The sequence below is a fragment of the Podarcis melisellensis genome, assembly GCF_964234715.1.
Source record: "Podarcis melisellensis genome assembly, chromosome: 8".
In the NCBI taxonomy this organism is placed as follows: domain Eukaryota; kingdom Metazoa; phylum Chordata; class Lepidosauria; order Squamata; family Lacertidae; genus Podarcis; species Podarcis melisellensis.
This window is the reverse complement of record NC_138540.1, coordinates 4,489,665-4,512,264: the sequence shown is the minus strand read 5'-3', so window position 1 is coordinate 4,512,264 and position 22,600 is coordinate 4,489,665. Positions and strand designations below refer to the sequence as shown.

Here is a 22,600-nt window from a genome sequence, read left to right as displayed (position 1 = left end):
GCTGCAGGTCGCAAACGTGCTTCCTGCACAGATCACATTCGTAACCCGAGCATCCACTGTAATCTTTGTAAATTGTGGTGTAGGTTTAACTGTTATACTGTCCTTCCAACAATAGGTGGCACTGTGTCCAGCTGAGGCCATGAGCCATGCTGTTGTTCTGGACCAGAGCTTTCCAAACTGTGTGTCATGATACATTAGTGTGTCGGCTGCGGTGTGTAGGTGTGCCACACAAATGCGCTCCATGCCCCGCCCAGGACTGGAAAGGGAGTGGGCAGCCTGCTGGTTTATTAGTAAAACTGAATTAGTGTGTCACGAAATGATGCATAAAAGGTGTGTCACCAACATGAAAAGTTTGGAAAGTTCTGTTCTAGACTGTTCTTTTTGCAACAAGGCTGTTCCTTGGCTGCATGGCAAACAAAGTGCATCACATTATCCCATACATCCTGGAAGACGAAATGAAACAATGGGTGCACATGAAGATAGATAAAACCAGAAACACCCACCCTCTACAGGGAATCCATTCCTCCAAAACAAACTAAGGAAATTCCCACAACACTAAACGGATCCACACAATGCCTTCTTAAAGCATGGGAGGAAAAAGCAAGAAAACTGATCCCATTCCCATCACCACTAATTCCCTTGGCCCAACACCCGCTATTCCACCAAGAATCCCAAAGCATCCAAATGAAAACCTGGCAAACTAAAGGCTATATCGCCTACCAACTTTTACAAAAATTACAAACCCATATCAACATGGGAAATACAAGATAAACTAGGGGACACTTGAATACTCTGGGTGACCCTAGCACCAACTACAAGCCTTCCTAAACAACCCAGCTACAAAAACAGCAGCCACCAGGCCACTGACTAGCTTTGAGAAACTCCTAACAATGGAGGGACAGAGTAAAGGGGTGGCCTCTACAATATATAAAATACTACTCCAAGGCTCTACAAACCCTCTTACTACAATTAATAACCAAGGAAGCATGACATAGGATATGAATTAAACCCTACCCAATGGTCTAGACTATAGACCACCATTTAAATCCATCTCAGCCAATAATAGTAGTAGTAGTAGTAATAATAATAACAATAACAATAATTTATTACTTATATTACTTAGGGAGAGAACTCACCCTAAAACTTATACATAGATGGTACATAGCAACATGGAAGCTGGCACTCATACACCCAGGAACCTCATCTAAATGTCGGAGAGACTGCACTTCCATAGACACACACGTCCACATGTGGTGGAAATGCCCCAAAGTTCAATCTTTCTGGATATCAGGGCTTCAGGTAATAGAAGCAACTCCAGTACAGTACAGCGCACACACACACACACACACACACACACACACACGACAAGGAATTCATAAGTTACTTGCAGCAGCTAGAAATATCATAACTAGACACTAGAAGGAGCTATGAGGAGTGAACATAGATCACTGGTACCAAAATGTATGGAAAACAGCCCTACTAGAGAAGTTAACCAACAAACTCAAAATGCCATGAGGATAAGCAAAGGAGGACACCTTCATCTCAGTATGGCTTCCCTTTATCACATACACCGCACAAAAAGACAGCACAACCTCTCCTCCCCAACAGCATATGACTCAGTATGGCTAACTTCATCCAACAACCTACCCGCCCCCCCCGCACACACAAACAAGCCACACTGCAATCAACAGAGCACAACCAAACAAATTTGGGACCCCCAACCTCTTGCAGTATCAATAAAAAGAAATAAAGACAATCAGACCTCAGGTTGCGAATGTGATCCATGCGGGAGGCATGTTTGCAACCTGCAGCGCTGTATTTGTGTCTGCGCGTGACGTGATTCAGCACTTCTGTGCATGCGCATGACGTCATTTTGCACTTCTGCACATGTGCAAGCACCGAAACCCGGAAGTAACCCGTTCCAGTACTTCTGTGTTCGGTGCGGTCCGCAACCCGAAAATGTGCAACCCACAGCGTTCTCAACCCAAGGTATGTCTGTACATAAACAAAGGACTACCCATGTGATGCTGACACAAACCCCTACACTAGCAACAGACAATAGAAAAAAACTCTCTCTTTCCTCCTCCCTTTTCCCTCATGCAAGATGTATATGACAAAATAGATAAATGTAAATCACTAAATGTAATCAAACTCTGAAAAAGCATACAAACTGAAAGTGGAGACAACAAATGTATCTTCCCGTGTTTATCTATTTTTATTGTAACAAAACAAAACAAAACTTTAATAAAAACTAAAAAAGAAGAAGCTGTTCATTGACTAAGGAACCAATTTGGCCTGGCATCGTCTCTGAAATAACCCGACAGAGCCTTGTGTGATTGCTGAAAGGCAGGTTCCCAGTACCTTTACTAAATAAACAACAGTCCCCAGATTTCCTTGAGAGTTTGGTGGATTAAACCACTTGTAAACCGCCCTGAGCCTGGCTTCGGCTGGGGAGGATGGGATATAAATAAAAATTTATTATTATTATTAAACTGCCCTGAGATCTTTTTATGAAGGGCGGTATATAAATTTCAACAACAACAACAACTTGCTTTAAGATTTTACTGTTGATGGGCCCTCAGTTTTTCCTCTCCTCAGCACCCCCATCTCCCTCCACTCTCTCTCTCTCCTTTCCTTCTTCAATTTCCTTCTAACAACTGACAAAGGGAAATGAGTACCTGAGAAGTTTTTAATACTTGGGCTGTTATTACACCATGCCTTTAAAGCTCATTCAAAACACATTCCTTTCCCTCCAAGAATTTCTGGGCATGATAGTTTAGCCCACATAGAGTTACAGTTCCCCCAAAACCCTTAACAAACCATCGGGCTCAGAACTCCCTGAGGGAAAGAATGTGCTTTAAAGGTATATTGCAGGTGTGGAGAAACTTTGGCCCTCTGGATGTTGCTAAACTACAATTCCAAATTAGAACAATCAGGGATGGAGGAAGGTAGAATCACAGAATTGCAGAGCTGGAAAGGACCCCAAGAGTCACCTAGTCCAACCCCCAGCCTCCATTCCAGCTTGTCAATATCCTTCTTAAACTGTGGCACCTAGAACTGGACACAGCATTCCAGGTGGGCTCTGATGAAGGCAGAAGAGAGCAGGACTATTATTTCCGTTGATCAGGACACTATGTCTGTTGATGCAACCTAGAATTGCATTAGCCTTTTTTGCTGCTGTCTCATGTTGTAGACTCACATTAAGTCGTAGCATATCCCACAACATTTTGGAAGAACAAATGAGGGTACACACCCACCACCAACCCGCTGCCCCCATTGCTCACCCCCTCATCACAACCCCCCTCCCTCCCGGCTCATAGTTTTTTCCACAGCCTCCACCTCCGGTGCAATCAGAGCATGGGAGGCAAAAGGGAACATGCAGGATTGGGATCAGAAGTCGGACTGGCTTCTATGAATCCGGATGTCCCGCTTTAAATGGGACAGTTGGGTGGTATGTCTTAGTTCAGCAACTTCTGGAGGGCCAAATGTTCCCCACATCATGTATAGTCCAAGCAGCAAACAGAGTCAAGCACTTCCAGCCTTCCAGCCCAGCCCCTCTCCTCCACGCTCTGGTCCAAGGCAGACTATCAGCCCCCACAGACCCCACCCTACTGCAATCCAGGCCAGAGGCTGCCACAAACAAGGAGGAAACTTCAAGTCCCTTGGGCAGATTCCCTGCAGAGAGCCAAGTAAATCATACGGCAAAAAGAACCCCTGAACCAGAGGCGCCAGCTTATGAGGGCGACATTGTGTGCAGGACATCAGGAGGAGCCATGTCAGAACCAAATGCAGCGGCAGTGCAGCTTCAATGGCCGGTGGCTCCTCCTGCTGCCACATTTTGGTCAAAAGGGCTGGGTCCCAGGAATTGGTGCCCCTGCCCTGAATTGCACACAGTTGCAGTGGTACAGTGGTTCGCCAGAAGCAGCTTAGTCATGCTGGCCACATGACCTGGAAGTGGTACGCCCTCAGAAGGTTATGGACTCTCCTTCATTGGAGGTTTTTTTTTTTTTTAAAAAAAACAACAGGTTGGATGACCATCTGCCGTGGATTCTTTAGTTTTGTCCTGGATCTTAGACAAGTCAACCAAAGAACTGCAACCCTAGACTAGATAATTATTCTATGAAGCCAGAAAACCCTTTGGCACAACAAAATCTTTGCGCATTTTTCAGTGGCCCAGGCACATCAGATTCACAATTTCAGAATGTGGCAAATAGCCGCCAGTTGTCCCAGCACCTCAGATGAAAAGACCCTTTGAATAATCATAATAAACTGTTTGAGGTAACAACTCATTAAAAAACAATATGCCCATTCAGGACCTATCAGTATGAAGATAATTAGCAATTCATGCCTAACTCCTTTCACAAAGAGGGCTTGAAATATGGAACGACTGGCAAAATAGAAAATAATGGCGAAAGGGAGTACTGTTGGCTTGCAGAGATCGTTTTTATTTGGAGCTTGATGAGATTGGGACCTGATAGTCCAAGCAAACTGCGAAGCTGAGTTGGCTCTTGGGGTTCTGTGCTGCCCTCCTAAATGTTGGGATGGGAGAGGGGTTTGTTTGGTCTGTGCTTAAAACTGAATTGACCCCGGGTTGTCTCCAACTAAGCTCTACTCAGAGTAGACCCAACTGAAATTAATGAACCTTAGTCATGTCCATTAACTTCAGTGGGTCTACTCTGAGTAGGGCTATGCATTGGCTACAAGCATTTATTAACACTTATTGGATTAATAAAATGATTGGAAAGTAATAACCTTTCAGATTTCACACTTCTCCAAATTATTCAATATGATTCTTAATTTAGAAACTGTACCAATATGCATAAAAATTATATATTTTAGGGTAAAGTAAAATTCCACACATTATGATAAAATACATATGTAAACACATAATTATGATGAAAAGTATTTTAAAGTACATATCTAAGTATGAATATTTTGTACAGATATTCTAAAATTGAAGACTAATGCAAAAAAGAGACAGAAAATACATATATTTACATTATATTTCCCATTAATTGATATGTTTCAATGTTTAGTTTGTTTTACAATGACTTTAAAATGTTATAAAGTTCACATATTCTAACTGATCTATTTGTTGCACTGTCATGTTGGGTTTCAAAATGATTTAGTATCCGTTTGTTCTTGTAATGAAGTATTGTATTGGTTGCATTTTTTGTTGTTGTGAGTTGCTTCGAGGATACCTATATGGAAAAGCAGCGCACAAATTTAAATAATGAATAAATTTAAATGAGAAACGCATGCAAAACATGTAGACCTGTGAGGGTTGAAGTGCAGTTCCCAGGACTCCTCCCTGTGAAGGAACTGGAAGGGTGAAGGAAGCGCCTGGCTGCTCAACTGCCCACTCAGCGCAGCTTGCTGAGAACAAGCTTGGCAGATTTTCTTCTAAATCTCCACGCTCACATGGTTTTTAGATCTTTGGCGGCATGCAGGGCAGCAGGCAGGGCAGCCTTATCCCAGTAGCTAGTGTGTGTTCATAGACTGCATGTGTGTATGGGCATAAAAACAAATTCAGAAAATAAAGGAACTGCAAATATTGATCTTCGAAGACAGGCTTGAGTTCTAACATCACCAGCATTTCAAGTGGGAGGCTAATGCACCGATTACTCACAAGTTTCTTCAGCAAACCATGAGTTGTCCCACAGACAAGCAAAGATGATGTGGATTATTTCTCCAAAGCTCATTCTCCCACACCCCCAGCTGCTCTTGTGACTGGGCAGTTGTTGTTACAAACCCCAGGGTCCGAGGGGGGAGGCTTTTTCAAGAGTGGATGTGTTACTGCCTTTTTTAAGGGAAGCAGATGCTGTTCCATTGCAGTGGGTGCCAATCACCACACCCTGGACCCACCTGGTCAACCTGCTCAGACTGGCTTTCACCAGGCAGGATGGACAAGGATCAAGTGAGAAAGCTGGTTACATCATTGCATGTGTCTTCTTGGCACCATCAGGCTATATATACTGAAACAGACCCCATAAAATATGGGAAGGCACAGTACTGGAACCTTGACTGAATTTGCAAGATTTGCATGGCACTATGGAGCCGAGCAACTTTTTAATCCACTGAGTGCCATGCAAACTGGTGCTGAGTGCTCCAGAAGGCCACCCATCACTTCTGCCTTTGGACCACCTGGAACAACTCTACTGGATTGCTCATCAAGGATGCAACACAGGTGGACTCTCAGGAGAGAGTGGGTCAATAGTTCTCCTCCCCTCCCGCCCCCTCCCCTCCCCACAGCGAAACAGAGTCTCAACAGTTCTGGGCACCACAGTTCAAGAAGGACACTGACAAACTGGAACATGTCCAGTGGAGGGCAACCAAAATGTCAAAGGCCTGGAAACGATGCCTTATGAGGAACGGCTAAGGGAGCTGGGCATGTTTAGCCTGGAGAAGAGGAGGTTAAGGGGTGATATGATAGCCATGTTCAAATATATAAAAGGATGTCACATAGAGGAGGGAGAAAGGTTGTTTTTTGCTGCTCCAGAGAAGCGGATGGATCCAAACTACAAGAAAGAAGATTCCACCTAAACATTAGGAAGAACTTCCTGACAGTAAGAGCTGTTCGACAGTGGAATTTGCTGCCAAGGAGTGTGGTGGAGTCTCCTTCTTTGGAGGTCTTTAAACAGAGGATTGACAACCATATGTCAGGAGTGCTCTGATGGTGTTTCCTGCTTGGCAGGGGGTTGGACTCAATGGCCCTTGTGGTCTCTTCCAACTCTATGATTCTATGATTCTAACAGGATCACTGGCTTCACTCTCTGGACCCCCCCCCCCGAGTATTCAGAGATGTAGCATGAGTCTCCAGGGACAGACCAACTGACTCAGTTCCCCATCACGGCAAGGTGGGTCTGCTGCACACAGTCCAAACTTCACCAGGAAGTGGCCTGATCATGCCTGAATGCCGTGGTGCCATGTGGTGGATCTCAGGTGAGCACTATCTGCTTAAAATAAAGTTAGCTTTAACGTGTTAGAAGTTAATCTGATTATAAAAATGTCTGTGCTCAAAATCCTCCAGCTTGTTCTTTCACAGTGGGTACAGTGAGCATTTTTGTGTTTCAATGTGTATATATGTATATATGTGTGTGTGTGTGGTCATAAGATGAAATCCTAATGCGGCAAATGTGTGCTAAGTGCCACTTGCTTTCCCTCCTGGAGAATGTTCCTATTTTCTGCCAAAAGAATCACAATGGCCCCAAAAGAATAGGATGTTCGCTATTACTATAGATTAGCCTGATTTACTTGCTAAGAACCTTGAAGCCAAACTACTGGAATGAAGGTGATATCGTCAAGTGCTTAGTGGACTTCAAAGCCTTGGCAAATTTATTTCTGGTTTAGGGTTTCCATCACAAAAGCACCCAAGGTGGGACAAAGGGTCTTTGGGGTTAAGATGTTGGTGTTAACAAAACAACCCAAAGCTCAGTGTTAGGAGAAGAGTTGCTTGTGGCACCCGCCTGGCATGCAAAGGTTCGCAGGTTCAATCAGCAGTGTCTCTCAGTAAAGCTGGGAGAGGTCCTTAGCAGCCGTGTTGATAAAGCCAAGCTAGGTGAATCCAAGGTTTGCCTTATAAGGCAGCTTCCTTCCTATGGAGCAAGAATTCTGGGTCTGAGATTGCTCAGTTCACAGCTTGCCAATGATCTGGAAATGTCACTACAAATGTTATCACTGTAAGAACATGAAAAGGTCCCACATAGTTTTTAAAGTTTGAGAGCCTGTCTGCTTCACATGGGCGGTGGTGCCCACGGCAGTCTCAAGTGGCTGCCCCAATTATTCAAGCAATTCTGCAATAATGCAGAGTCTGGTGGGGCAAAACTCTGGGAGTGCAAGCAGTTGAGGAGTTATACCTTGGCATCTCCAGCGATATGGCAAGGGGTCCTGAATGGAAACCTCTTGCAATGTGCACTTTCCCAATAGTACCTGATATTGCCTGTGGAACTCACTCCCACAGGAGGCAGTGATGGCCACCAACTTGGATGGCTATAGAAGAAGATTAGCCAAATTCATGGAGAAGAGGGGTATTGATAGCTACTAGCCATAACAGTTATGCTGTGCCTCCACAGTCGGAGGCATCAATTGCTGGAAACCACAGGAAGGGAGAATGCATTTGAGCACAGATCCTGTTTACTGGCTCCCCATAAGAGGCATCTGGTTGGCCACATCTGGTTAGTCCAGAACAGGATGCTGGATGAGATGGGCCATGGGCCTGATCCAGGAGGCTCTTCTTATGCTCTTATGAGTTATGAGCAGGGTTGCCAATCCGGGGACGGGGGGGGGGGGAGAGACTATAGTCATTAATCATAAATGTTTTGATAAATTAAACCTGTATAATATAAGTGTGAATATGAATCAAACCATAGTCTGGGAGAAAAACACTGGCATCCGATTCTGTATGCCAGTATTACACTGCGAGAAAAGGGAATGTCTGCAACTTTTTTTAGCTTTTGTGAGTTCTTGTAGTAGAACTGATGACTTAAAAAAAAGAAGTGCTGGAAATATATTTAAGGAAAAAGCAATTGATTCATCAAACTGATTACAGTATCATAGAATCACAGAGCCGGAAGCAACTTCAAAGTTCATCTAGTTCAAGGGTTTACAAACTCGGGGGCCTAATTTTTTTTGCCACCACCGATTTTTATGAAGGTGACAAACAGGGGTGGGAGGATCATTTGAAGAAGACACATGTTGCTGTGGGTAACAAATCATCTTCTAGTCACTCATCAGATTGAACATTTGATGAGCGGAAAGAGGGGGTGATACAGCCCCGTGCTCATTCAATCTGCATGGATCATCAGAGGAGGGGGTGCCTGGGTGTGCGGTAGTGTTTGGGGGAGAGTGTGGGGTGACCACACCCACTTGTTACCTCTGTACAGTCGACTAGTTTGCACACACACTTGCAAGTGCTTCTTTATTCAGGAAACAAAGAGGCATTATTAGAGTTCTAGCCAGGCAAAAACACTCAAGGAGGATGTGAAGCGGGGCAGGTGAGGGGCGTGGCCTGAGGAGCGGGGATAAGGTTGTGGAGGGCGAATGGTTTGGGGATAGTCCAATGAGCTGGACAGAGAGGCTTGGAAGGCTGCATTTGGCCCCTGGACCCCCCGGCCTATAGCAGCATCACAGGGCTTGCCCACACTTCCACTTGTACTTCTGCTTTCCCACTTCATCCTCGAATCGGAGCAAATGTCCATTGTGTTTTCCACAGACTGATGTTTGCTCCAAGTCAGCAGTAAAGAGCAGGTTTTCCCGGGGAAAGGAGTGGAGCAAACAGAAAACCATTCGAATCCATGACTAGAAAGCATGAGACAAGTGGAAAACCTCTGTAGGCACGGGAAAGCAGAAATGTGGAACAGTGAAAAAATTACCTTCTGTTCCACAGGCATGCTGGCAAGAGGTTTTGGTGACGGACTTTAAGTTCCCAATAGCAGAAAATGTGTGGAACGCTATATGGAGTGAAGCTCCTTTAAGAAACATATATTCCCAAACTAGAGACGTTGTGCTGAAATTAACCTACCAATGGCACTTTAACCAACTAAGGGCTCACCCACAATTCTCATGTCTAGAAAGCACGGGGCTCAGTCGTTTTCCCTTGTTGCTGCCCCTTTCGCAGGGAAAACCTGCTCTTTCTCTCTAAATCAGAGCAAACACCAGTCCTGCCCAAACTCGAATGGCTGTTTGCTCTGACTGAGCGCTAAAGAGCAGTTTCCCCTGGGAGAAAGGAGTGGGACTACCAGGGCACCGTCATAGAGGAGCCCCATCCCACATGAGAAGGATCTCTCCTGCAGAATGTGAGGCCCAAGCTGGCATATATAGGTGGAGGGGCTCCTTCAAGAATCTGGCTCCTAAACTGTTCAGGGCTTTCAATGGGAAAAAAACCCCATTGAATTGACTTCAGTATTGAATTGGCAGCCAGAACAGTTCATACCAGATAGGGATTATATGATCTTTCTACAGTATACTGTTCCCCTCAAATCTCTTGCAGCTGCATTCTGCACATTTTTAAAAAGTGTATCCCTCTTTAGAGTATGTGATGATAATCACTTATGGAGAATTGCAATTCTGATTCTTTGCTTCCAAGCCTTCCTCCAAACCTTCCTGTGCAGAATTTTACTCATTGGATTCCCTTCCAAAGGAGCCACATGACTGGCTCATGGAGAACAGCCATGCAAACGTTCACATTCTTTTGGAGGCACATTCATTTTTGATTAAGGTGTTCTGATTTAAAGTGATGCTTTCTTGAGGTGAGAGAAAGAGAAAGAGAAAGGAAGAGAGAGAAAAGGCTGGATATAAAAGTGATCAGTCAATCAATCTGAATGTTTCTGGTACAGCACAAGCAAATAATAATAAAAAAAGTTTCCCCTTTTTAATGGTTCATTACGATACCCCAGGAGACCAGCAGATCTTTCCTGGGAATGAAAGATTCTTGGGTTTGCAAAATTATCTCCCTGTACAATTTATTTCTTATTCATTTATTCATTTCCTTATTCGTTATTTATTCACTTTCCTTATTCATTTATTTAAAATTTAGAAATCATGTTTCCATGGTGCCAAAGGGTGCACAATAAGCAGCCATTATTAAATACTAAAACAACGAGGCTGTGGGGATGGGTGGGGATTAAGATCCCAAGGACAACTCTGCTCCCCCATCTGGCTTTCCACAGTGGCCCCCTGGGAGCCACAGAGCAGGAGTGCATGAGGGCAGCAGCTCTTTCCTCCTAATGTTCCCCAGCAACTGGCATTCAAAGGGTTACTGTTTCTGACTCTGGAGGAAGCACAGAGTCACCAGGACTCTACAATTCTATGTGTCTGCTTTAAAAAAAGTAAAAAAGTAAGGGTCTCTCCCCCCCCCCCCCGCCCCACTTTGCATCTGCTCCAGAAGCTTAACCAGTTAACTGGCATATTAGCTGCTTGTTCATTTCAACTGTGTGCTACTGCATTAGAAAAACAAAACCCAAAATAATAATTAAAAAACATCACAGCAAAACTACCAGTCACTGAAACAAACAGAAAACAAAGGAGGACATTTAAATAGAAAATAAGGGTTTTTTTCTTTCCTTTCCCATTTCCCCAGCTTAAGGCCTAAGCCGATCTGTCTATGGGCAACACGTAACCTCGGCTGCATTCAGCTTTTGCCGGGATCCATGAGGCATTCTATCCGACTGGAGGAAACTTCATCATTCAATATTGTGTGAATGGATGATCTTAGGGTCGTTTTACAGGTCTTTCCTCTCTCTAAACCTGCTTGTGTTGGGTTTCTGATTGGGGTCACTGGTGCAGACAAAGAGTCATTTGCCAAAGCGGAGAGAGTGGCTGTGGAGGGCAGGAAACAGAACAGCCAGGGCAAATTCTTAGTGCTCATTCACCTACGAGACCTTTCTTTCTTTGCAGTCAAACCAACAAAGGCACTGAAGCCTAGCTGTGTTTGCCAAGTATAAAACACACCTGGAAGGTGGCGGGGGGGGCGGGGGGGGGAAAGCTTTAAACTCTATCACTGAAGGAACCAGAAGGTCTGCAAAACGCAATCCATTTTTGATTGCTCCTGTTGGGCGATGGGGGTATCTTCCATCTTAAAAGGAGGATTCCGAAAGAAGCAGGTTAAATCTTTTGGAGCTCTGATTCAATAGAACAACTATGAATTGGTGGGTTGAAAAAAACCTTAAACATTGATTATGTTTATATCTAAAGATATTATATTTCAAAAGTGCCTCAGATGCTCACGTATTTAAGGCAGCGGGGGCTAGTATTTTGGGGCCTAAGGGCCACATTCTTTTCTGGGGCCACAGTCTCTCATGTGCACTCTCACATGTACATGGGACATGCATGCACAGAGGCAGATACCTACACACAGACCCCCTCTCACTCCTCTGCTGGAGGTCCCCCCTTTCTGCTCATCAGGTGCTCAATCTGAGGAATGAGGAGGGGGTGATTTGCCCACCTCAGCACTGTGGTGTCTATAAATATTTCTCCTCATATTGCCATTGCCAGAAAAATTGGTGGGTCCTCTGTGGGCCAGGGAAATGGGCCCAGAGTGCTAGGAGCTAGTAGTCACCCCTGCTTTACAGCTACAGTGGTACCTCGGGTTACATACGATTCAGGTTACATACGCTTCAGGTTACAGACTCTGCTAAGCCAGAAATATTACCAGGACCTCGGGTTAAGAACTTTGCTTCAGGATGAGAACAGAAATCATGCAGCGGCGGTGCAGCGGCAGCGCAGCGGCAGCAGGAGGCCCCATTAGCTAAAGTGGTGCTTCAGGTTAAGAACAGTTTCAGGTTAAGAACGGACCTCCAGAACGAATTAATTTCTTAACCCAAGGTACCACTGTACTCTCTTGCAGGGAGAGATGATTAAGAAGATATATTTGTTGGAGTGGCACATGGGTACTCACGCTCCGAGACTGCCTGTCTCAGATGACAGTCTCAGATACAGACCCCCACAGTGATTTGGATGCATATTTTGGGGGGGATGGAAGTTATAGGAAGGTTGTATATTTGCTTCTGCAAATGGAGATCTTGTAACTGCTATGTTTATTTAGACTTTATGTTGGGGAAGGCTGGTTGAAACAAAGAGAGCATACAGAAAGCGGTCTGGTCTACTGGGATACTCTGAGAGCCTTGGATACTTCAACACAAAAGATGCAAGGGGAATTTGGGAAGGAGATGCTTTGGTCCTGGAATTCAGTAACGCTGTATTTCATGGTGCAAATGTACAAGGCTCACACTACAAAAAAAACCCCAGTTGTCCTTCATTTGATGTTATCAGAACTGCTTCTTAGGTACTTTGAAGTTCCAGCACACATGCATGCCTTACATGTCTCATACCTCCAGTATCAGATCACAGTTTATTTATTTTTTACTTGCTTTTCCTTACCCTGTATCTCAGCTCATGCATTTATATAGCCACTACCTTTTCTGCCAGCTTCATGCATCTGATAAAACAGGCTCCTGCCTACTAAATCTCAGACCCAAATGTATTAGCTACCCCTCAGGACTAGCTAATTATATCACATAAATCTTTGCATAGGAAGAAATAGATATGTATGGCAGATGAAGGCTGCACAGCAAATTGTACCATAGAATCAAAAATTTTCGGCACTAGCTAATCCACAGAGAGGATGTAGACACAAAATATCTCAATCTCCCTCTTCATTAACAGCTGATGACATGTTCTAGCGGCATAACTGCTTTCCATCACTCATAAAGACAGGCATCTGGTTTCCTTTGCTTCAAATCAAACTAGACACAGAATTTTTGCACTTCTTTTTTTTTAAAAAAAGATTCCTAGACTCTTTTGAAGAAGAACATATGGGGGCTATCAGATAGAGGGGAAGAAAAGACAGCAGCAAATCCAAATGCCGAAGGCAAGAAATGCACACCTGAAATTACAGTATGAATAGAAATGCTGATTTAAAACACCAGTCCTTTTACCTCTGACCTTTATGCACAACACTTGCTTAGGCATCCATGTAGCTTTACATGGAGTAGTTGTCTATCACATTCTTTTGGGTGCCTCTCATCTGAGTGGACAGTGCACCATTTCAGCCACCACAGTTTCCAAAATACTCTTTTGTGTTACATTTAGACACCTGTCTAAGGGGAAATAATTTGGTTGCGCCACAGCCCCTGAGGATTGCCATCCGCAGTCCAAATTTGTTCCTTTGGAAGTGTCAGATACAGTACCCAACCTCCCCTTGGGCTCTAAAGTGATGAACAGGCAAACCAAGACTCCTAAGCAGGTGTCCCTTAGATCGTAACAAAACCTTCAACAAGACCACAAGGCAGACTACAAAAAACTCTCAAGTGAAAGCCAAAGGGCTTTCCAGACCCCAAGATATTGAAAATATGTGAAATGATTTCCTACCTGGAAATGTTTGGAATCTGTCCCCCATTTTTTTCCTGGCTGAAGAAATATTCACAGCACTACACACACACACACACCCCACCCAAAAAACCCCCAACCAAAATGCAGCAGCAGCAAAAAACCAGACCCTCAGACTTATTTTATCCACCCTGTTTAGTTAAACTCCACAGCTTACTGAGCAGATTATAGGGCATATGAAGCCCTTTCCTTTGCCCTCAGCTCTCATGACGTGAACTTACCAAATAAACGTGATGCCTCAGAAGAGGTGGGCCTGTTGGTGACGGGGGGGGGGGTAGTGAGAGGAGTGAGGTAGACAGAGAAGATGGAAAACAACAGGACCTTTTAAAAGTATATGTAATCCCTTCACAGCCAGAAATGTTAAACATGACAACGCCTGCTGCAAACTATTCTGAGGAAGCGCCTTTGACAATGCCACAAGAAAAACAGGTGCTTTGATAAAATAATTTTATTCTGATATGCCCGTCGATCTGGGAAATTAAAAATTGTGGGGGCCCAGGCAAACCCAGCCCTGCATAATTGATCGCATGACGCAGTGCACACACACACACCATTTGAATGGGAATGCCCATCAATTTTGTGCGGGGCCGGTCCCCTCAAATATTTTATTGTGGGGGCCAAAGCCCCCATGGCCCCTAGGAGTTGGCTGCTATGCTTGAGACAGACAGATGCCAACAAGAACTTTCTCCAACAGTGCAGGAAAACATAGTCATCAATATCCCTCTCCTGCATGAATTTGTCTAATCCTCTATTACAGCCATCCCTGTTGGTGGCCATCCCACTGAGCCTAGAAGGAGCCATTTCCATAGTTTAACTATGTGTTGTGTCAAGAAACACTTCCTTTTATCAGTCCTGAATCTTCCGGCATTCATTTTCACTGGATACCCACAAATTCTAATATAATTGTAGAGGAAGAAAAATACCTCTCTGTCCACTTTCCACATGGAATCCATATCTTAATGCCCTTCTATCGTGTCCCTTTATTTTTTCCTCCCTCAATCAAACAGCCCCAAATACTGTAATGTTGCTCCTTCCTCTTGATCATTTTGACTGGACTTTTCTGAACCTATTCCAGCTCCACCATGTTCCTTTTGAGGTGAGGCAACCAGAAATGTACACAGTATTCCAAGTGTGATCACACCATAGATTATGATATCAACAATTTCAATCCAATTCTAACCACTATGGAGGGAGCTGTACCCGAAATTACAGGAACTTAAGGTCTGGATCTCAATCCTTAGTAGAAACCAATAGCTCGTCCTTTCGTTAATTCTGACAAACAAAATAGGTAAAGCATCAGTCTCAGGGAATCAAAAGCTGCTGGATGAGGCCAATTGTCCATCTGGTCCAGCACTCTGTTCTCACAGTGGCCAACCAGATATCCCAAAGGAAAACCCACAAACAGGATCTAAAGTCAAGAGCCCTCTTCCCTCCCGTGGGTTCCAGTAACTGGTATACAGAAGCATCGCTGCCTCCAAATGTGGATATTGGATTCACAACAGTAAAAAGCAGTTGTCTAACACAAGAGGACAACAGGAGCAGATGACTGGTTTAACCTTTGCCCCTTAATGAATATCCATCCTTACTTCACTCCTATGAAAACATCATGCAGTGTTCTATTGGGGATTTCACAGTGCGAGATAGGGGGCAAATATTGGCCTTTGCCCCAAACACTGAGTGGCTGAGCTAGCCATGGAGAAGGGCCTCACCAGAGAGTTGAGATGGGTAGTGCCGTGTGTCTCTGTGTGCAGAACAAGGAGGCACACTGGTCTCCCCCTCCCGGGATCCTTGCAACTTCTTGGCCTCTGGCCGCCCCTGCCCACCCTAATGACGGACATTGTGCTAATGATTTTGTAAAACCCAAGCAAAGTTCCTTACTGAGTGCACCATGGAAAGCAGACAACTATTTTGGTATGCAAAATGCTAAGCTTTCCTAAGGAGCTTACAGACCAGGCTGCATGGAATAGACGGGAGTGAACAATTCCATGTTGGCCTCCAAAGCAAAGTCTGCAGACTCTGCCATTCGCAGTGGAGGATATTAAAATGGTAAACCGTGTGTGTGTGTGTTCTCTTCACTTCTGGGTTTCCTACAGCAAACAGATACTTTATCCCAAACATCTCTCTCTCCGTTTTAATTTTAAGCTTTCAAGCAACAATGGACTTCTGGCTCCCAGGCCATAGCGAGAGGGTGGCCAAGTAGGCCCCTGCCAGGGGCACAGGTGAGAGGGGGGCACAAAATTGGCTAAAAATATGTCCGTATAAAAATATGTCCCAATTAGGGACGCGGGTGGCACTGTGGGTAAAACCTCAGTGCCTAGGACTTGCTGATCGTATGGTCTGCGGTTCGAATCCCCGCGGTGGGGTGAGCTCCCGTCTTTCGGTCCCAGCTCCTGCCCACCTAGCAGTTCGAAAGCACCCTTAAGTGCAAATAGATAAATAGGTACCGCTTTATAGTGGGAAGGTAAACGGCGTTCCGTGTGCTGCGCTGGCTCGCCAGAGCAGCTTCGTCATGCTGGCCATGTGACCCGGAAGTGTCTCCGGACAGCGCTGGCCCCTGGCCTCTTAAGTGAAATGGGCGCACACCCCTAGAGTCGGACACGACTGGCCCGTACGGGGAGGGGTACCTTTACCTTTACCTTTATGTCCGTAAAAAAAAATATTGATTATTGCCTCATAAGAAAAAGTTTTAAATAGAGGGTGAATTGGTGTTAAGCCACCAACGAAACATCCATCTCATTTATCTACCTTATCTGTGGTGACGCACAGGTATGCCTTTATAAAGGCTAGATTCAATGTTTTCCCATCAAATGTGTTGGGTAACAGACTCTCCAACGGACAGATCTCACTCCTCTGTGACTGTAAAAGTGGATCTATAGAATCGTTATATCATATAATCTTCTGTTGTCCATTACATTTGGCTTCACGGTCCAAGTTTCTGGCCCCATATTTATCGAGAATTGCTGACGGACCTCAGGAAGCCCAAATAATATACTTATTAAACGACGAAGATACAAGTAGATCCCTTGCAGTTGCTAGATACCTGATTAATGTTTTATTTCAAAAGAGGAGAAATGGATCACTGTATGACTCTGACAGCTTACCTAAACTTAAGAACCATCAATAAGTGCCAGAACTAAGACGCATACCCCCCAAAATCTGATGGATTTGAATTGCGGTTTACATAGAGGGAGCTTATTGTGTATAGTGTTTACTTAACTGAAGTAAAATTGGTTTTATATGGGTGTTTTAACTTGGAACTGTTTAAATTGTATTGTTTATGGATAAATTTTGATGTATTGTTTTCGATATGGGCCAATGGCCGCAATAAATCTATAAATGAAATGAAATGCTGGCTCCTTAGTCAAAGAGAGCATGCAACCTTCCTTTTTTTGGTAGCATAATGTGATCTGTCTTGCAAATGTTAATCCGCAAAAAACAAACCAACCCCACCCTCAAGTGCAGGTAGGGAGTTCGACTGGATGATCTTGGCAAGAGAGATCTGATTGCATATGAAGAGCCACCAATTTAGTTCTTGTAGAGATGTGTTTTCAACTTCTTCCTGATTCTGCAGCGTCTACCTCACTCCCCGAATAATGCATGATGAGCTGTGTGGAAATCAGGCGTTGGTCCTTTTTCCTTTTTCATACAGACTGCAAGGAATTGTGATCACTTGCCCTCCCTCTCCGCTGTCAAAATTTAGCTTGTGGGCTCCCAGAGGCAACAACTTGTCTTTCACTTAGGCAGGGTTGGCAGCAAGGGTTGGCATGGTTGGGCATTTGCTGGGGACCCAGTGCCAAGAGCCCCCGGGACCTGCTGCAGGACGGGCGCACCTCCTCCAAAACCTGGAGCCAATACTGTGTTTACGGTACCATGTATACTGATAGCAGTGATGCAGAGATAATCATGATGATGCTAAGGAATTCTTGGCCTTATGTCTCCCCCTTTTCCTACTCACTCGTCCTGCTGGCATTGTCGTTTCCATTCTCATAGCTGATCCGGCCCCCGTCGTCTGTGTCTGAGCGGTCCTGGCGCTCATAATGCCTCTCGCTGTCACCATTCTTGTCCCGACTGGACGACGATCTCCTCCTACGCCTCTTTCTCCTGTAGCCCCGTGGCACTGGCACCCCAATGTAGATGGAATGGTAATCTGCTAGGAAGAGGAAGAAGACAGAGGCGAAGAGAGAGTGCAAGGGAGGAAGGATCAGAGCGGGAAGAAAGAGAAAGTCCAAAATCATTCCCAACAAATCTCTTGGGCTCTCTTTCATTCTGTCCCTGGCTCTGTTGGAGGGTATGGAGTTATGTGACCCCCAAAATAACACCATTAGAAAAAATCTGAAGGCAGCCCTGTTTTTTTTTTTAATGTTTAAAGTTTTATTACAGTGGTACCTTAGTTTTGGAACAGTTTAGTTTATGAACAACTTGGAAATAGAACGCTGCAAACCCAGAAGTGGGTTTTCCGGTTTGTGAACTTTGCTTTGGAAGATGAACATGTTCCGCGTCCTGTTGAGTGTGTTCCATTTGTCGTTTGTTTTTTGTTTTTAAAAAAGAGCCTTCCTGTTGAGTCTGTTGGCTGTTGAGTCCTGAGAACCCACGAAACGCGGAAGTGATATTTGGAGCTTTTGTTTTTGCTAATTGTTTTGCATTTTTGTTTGTGTGGCTTTTTCATTTTTTCTGACTGTGGCTTGTTCTTTGTTTTATGGGACTGAATTGTGACTGTGGCTTGGGACTTTGTTTTTTGTGACGTGTTTTTGTGACTGTGTGGAACCCAGATTGTGTGATTGCAGAAATGGATACAAGCCCCCCCCATCCAAACAATGACTATCACCAGTGCACCTAAGAAAAAACAATAATTTTAATTTTTATCATCTACAATACTGTCTTATTTATTTTATAGTACAGTACATTGATTATTGCTTTCATTTTATGGATCAGTGGTCTCATTTGATAGTAAAATTCATTTTAAATTGCTGTTTTAGGGGTTGTCTGGAACAGATTAATCCACTTTGCATTACTTTCTATGGGAAAGTGTGCCTTGGTTTTAGAACGCTTTGGTTTTGGAACAGACTTCCGGAACGGATTATGTTTGGGAACCAAGGTACTACTGTATGTCATTTCAACAAGTGAATTAATTAATTAATTAATTATAATAATTATAATAATTAATTATTATTAATAATAGTAGAAGCTGAACAGGGAAAACATGCAAGGACGATGTTTTCTTCATGCTGATGTTCAGATGCCCCATAAAAAGGGATGCTTGGAGGGTCTGTAATTGTACCCTGCCCATCTGATGGTTCTGCTTTGCCGCTGCAGTTAGAGGAAGCAATGTTTCTGAATCCCACTTGCAGGAAACCACTGGAGGCAAGAGTGCCATTGTACTTGAATCCTGCCTACAGGTTTCCCACAGGCGTATTGTTGGCCAATTTGAGAACAGGATGTTGGACTGGATATGCCAATGACCTGACCCAGCAGGCTCTTCTGATGTTCAGATTTTCCGAGCTTTGTGGCCATAAAGGTTTTTGTTGATTGTGTTTATTACGATTAGTTTAGTATTTCTGGTGAATTTAAATAAATAAATAAATAAATAAAAATATAAAATAAAATAAAATAGAAGCTGAACAGGGAAAACACATGAGGACAATACAGTCGTACCTTGGTTTTTGAATATCTTAGTTCTTGAACATTTTGGCTCCTGAACGCCACAAACCTGAAAGTGAGTGTTCCGAACTATTTTTGGAAGCTGAACAGGGCTTCTGCGACTTCAGATTGGCTGCAGGAGCTTCCTGAAGCTAATCAAAAGCCGTGCTTTGGTTTTGGAAGTCAAAGGGACTTCCAGAATGGATTCCGTTTGACATCCGAGGTACGACTATATTTTCTTCATGCTGATGTTCAGTTGCCCCATAGAAAGGGAGTGTACAAGGGTGCATGCCTTCGCTAGTGGCCACAATGGAAGGCAGACAGAATAAACTGTGACACATGGAGTCAACTTACCATCTTCATCATCATATCGCATCCTGGAGGTGCTGAGGCCTCTCTCGCTCATTGCATCTTCATCATCCATCATGGCCAATCAGGGATGCTTAGAGTACAAAGAGTAGGAGGAACAATTAAAGTCTTCTGGGTTTGGTTTTGTAAGAAAATCATTTTTATTGTTATTTCTCATCAACTCAGGACCTACACAACATAAGAGAGAGCTCCTCCACATCCCTGTCTTAGCCATCTATGAAAACAATGGCAGTGTCATCAACACAATGTAGTCAACCTGGCAAATTGTGGTTCGAGGACGCGACCCCTGCTATGTGAAATGAATACACAACTATAGGTTCTCCCCTGATGTCACCGAGGGTCGTGCCATGGCCTCCCGCCAAGCAAGCATCAGACAGAATACACAACCGCCAGATTCCTTTAATGGAATACCCAAAAATTGAAGGCATAGGCGATGGCCACACCTAGCCCTTCGACACACCACAACACATTATTCCAATGCCTAACCTACCCACCAATACCACAAAAGTTGTGACGATTGCTACGAGGTAGGCGAAAAAACCAAAAGGCCTAATGCCAAATGGAAAAACTCCTACCAGGCCCCCTGGACAACCAGGGCGACCAACCTAAGGTCCATAGCAAGGCCAATGACCTAAGCCCTAACTCAAAGGGAGTGGAGGGTGGGTGACTCGCGACGAGACGACGGCGAAGAATGAGGCCGGGGAGAGGCTGGCGCTGCAGCAAAAGGCTGCTGAGCATGCCCCCTCGGAGGCACCTGGTTGAGTGCCTGCCGAGGGGCGTGGGCGCCAGCCAGGAGAGGTGGAGGCAGCGGGCTAATGCCCCCTGCTAGGGGCTGTGCTCGGTCTCCCGCCCACAACCACTCCCCTCTCTTCCAGGGAGGAGAGTCTTTTTCACCCCATCTTTCTTCCTCTCTCTCCTGTAAGGAACTTCCCAACAGAGCAATCCTGCCTCTTTAAAAAATTGGACGTCCTTTTATCCAGATCTCTAGATCAGATTTGGGTAAGCCTCAATGCGGTAGGCAAATTAGAGTCCTGTATGACATTAGCGCCATCATGCCTCACCACCTCCATTTTACTTGTATGCTGCCTTTCTACAAAAAATGATGCCCAAAGCGGCTTACAACAACAGTGAGAACAGTAAATCACAAAACAAGGGTTGCCATATTTCAAATAGTGAAAATCCAGACACAAAAGTTGTTGCAAAGTTGCTAAGCTGCTGGGGAGGGGGCAATATATATATATATAAGTTTTTTACCTATTTTTTAAAGGACATTCTCCAAAAAATCAACACTTCCGATATGCCAATATGGGCTGCCATACACCTGGGTTTCCCTGGACATTTTAACCGAGTTCCAAAAAATTCCACCCAAAAATTCCACAGTTTTTGACAGACGAATCCCAGCTATGTCCAGGAAATTCCAGATGTATGGCAGCCCAAATAAAATCCACTGTCTCAATAGCAATTCAGCAATAACAAAACTGGAACGTATATCAATATCAACATAACTTTATAACACAAAGCTTATATACTATGGTGTTACGGGCAGCAGAAGTTGCTGAAATAAATAAATAAAAAATATAATTTGGTGGGGAGGGGCGACAGGGACAAAGCCACCCCCCTTACAGCAATTCTGGATTCTGGGACTACTCAACTAGTTCTCCATAGTTGTTGCAGGGTGGGTTGGTAAGGTTGCTTCGCAGTTAAGTTTTCCACAATAGTTTAACTATTTAAATTGTTATGCTTTTAAACTAGCTTTTGGGGTTTTTTTGTATATTTTAATTACAATTTTTAAAAATTGTCTTATTGTGTGTGCCTTTTAATAACTGATGGATTTTGTAATTGATTTTACACTTGCAAACCGATCAGAAGCCATTTGGGCATATGAGCAGTAAATAGTAGTAAATAGCAGTAAATTCATAAATAGTAAATAGGTAATCAAATCTCCTCCACGTAGCATTGGCTGTTAACCTTTTACCTGTGAATCCCAGCGGGGGAGAAGAAAACAGAAATTTCTGATTCAGCGGGTAACTGGCCAAGAAATCAGAGAAGATGGCAAATTGAGTGATTGCTGATGTGCTAGTCTTTGTGATGGTGTTTTGCACTTCTAAAAATGGCATCAGCCTGATCATGCAAGCCAGTGATTAGTCACAACCAATGTAAGTGTCAGCAAGGGGCTTTTCCTCACCATCATTTTAAGGCTTACCCTAACAGCTTCTTCATGCTAGTGAACTCCATTTTGCCAGGGAAGGCGAACTAAGCAGAGGCTTAGGGAACTGGCACAAGAGCATCCTTTACCCATTAGCATTTGTCAGGTATAGGAACCCCATCATAGGAAGCTGCCTTTTACTGCCCCAGACCACCTAGCTTAGTGTTGTCTACAATGGTCATAGGCACCAGCTCTCCAAGGTTTCAGGTAGCAGTCTCTCCCAGCCCTACCTGGACATGCCATGGCTTGGGACCAGGATAACCAGAAAGATCACCTCACTCCTTATATACCCAGCTGAGGTGAGGGCCTCTTGCAGGTGCTTTCTTATCAGGAGGCCTCTTCCACACAGTGTAGGAACCGGGCCTTTTGTGTAGCGGCCCCTGCCCTTTCAAATTTGCTCTGCTGGAATGTTAGGCAGGCACAACCTCCCAGGCTGTCTTTTAATTGCCTGCTGAAGACCTTCCTTCAACACATTTCAAAGTTGAGGTCTGCTTCTGTACTGGA

The 22,600-nt window shown here is 44.3% G+C and overlaps 1 protein-coding gene across 3 annotated transcripts in view; it reads right to left on the bottom strand.

Moving 5' to 3' along the window:
- SLC4A5 (solute carrier family 4 member 5) overlaps positions 1–19,947 on the bottom strand; it is a 77,164-nt gene extending 57,217 nt beyond the window's left edge. The window contains exons 1-2 of one of the 3 annotated variants that reach the window (XM_081921275.1): positions 19,876–19,947; positions 17,840–18,034 (exon numbers count right to left, since the gene is read on the bottom strand). In XM_081921275.1, coding sequence (XP_081777401.1) covers positions 17,840–18,034; positions 19,876–19,945 — 265 coding nt within the window. In that variant the 5' untranslated portion in view covers positions 19,946–19,947. Of the gene's footprint in view, positions 1–13,866; positions 14,017–14,105; positions 14,144–17,839; positions 18,035–19,875 lie in introns of those variants that run through there. The other 2 variants (XM_081921277.1, XM_081921276.1) reach the window with 2 other exon arrangements.
- Positions 19,948–22,600: the final 2,653 nt, after the last annotated feature.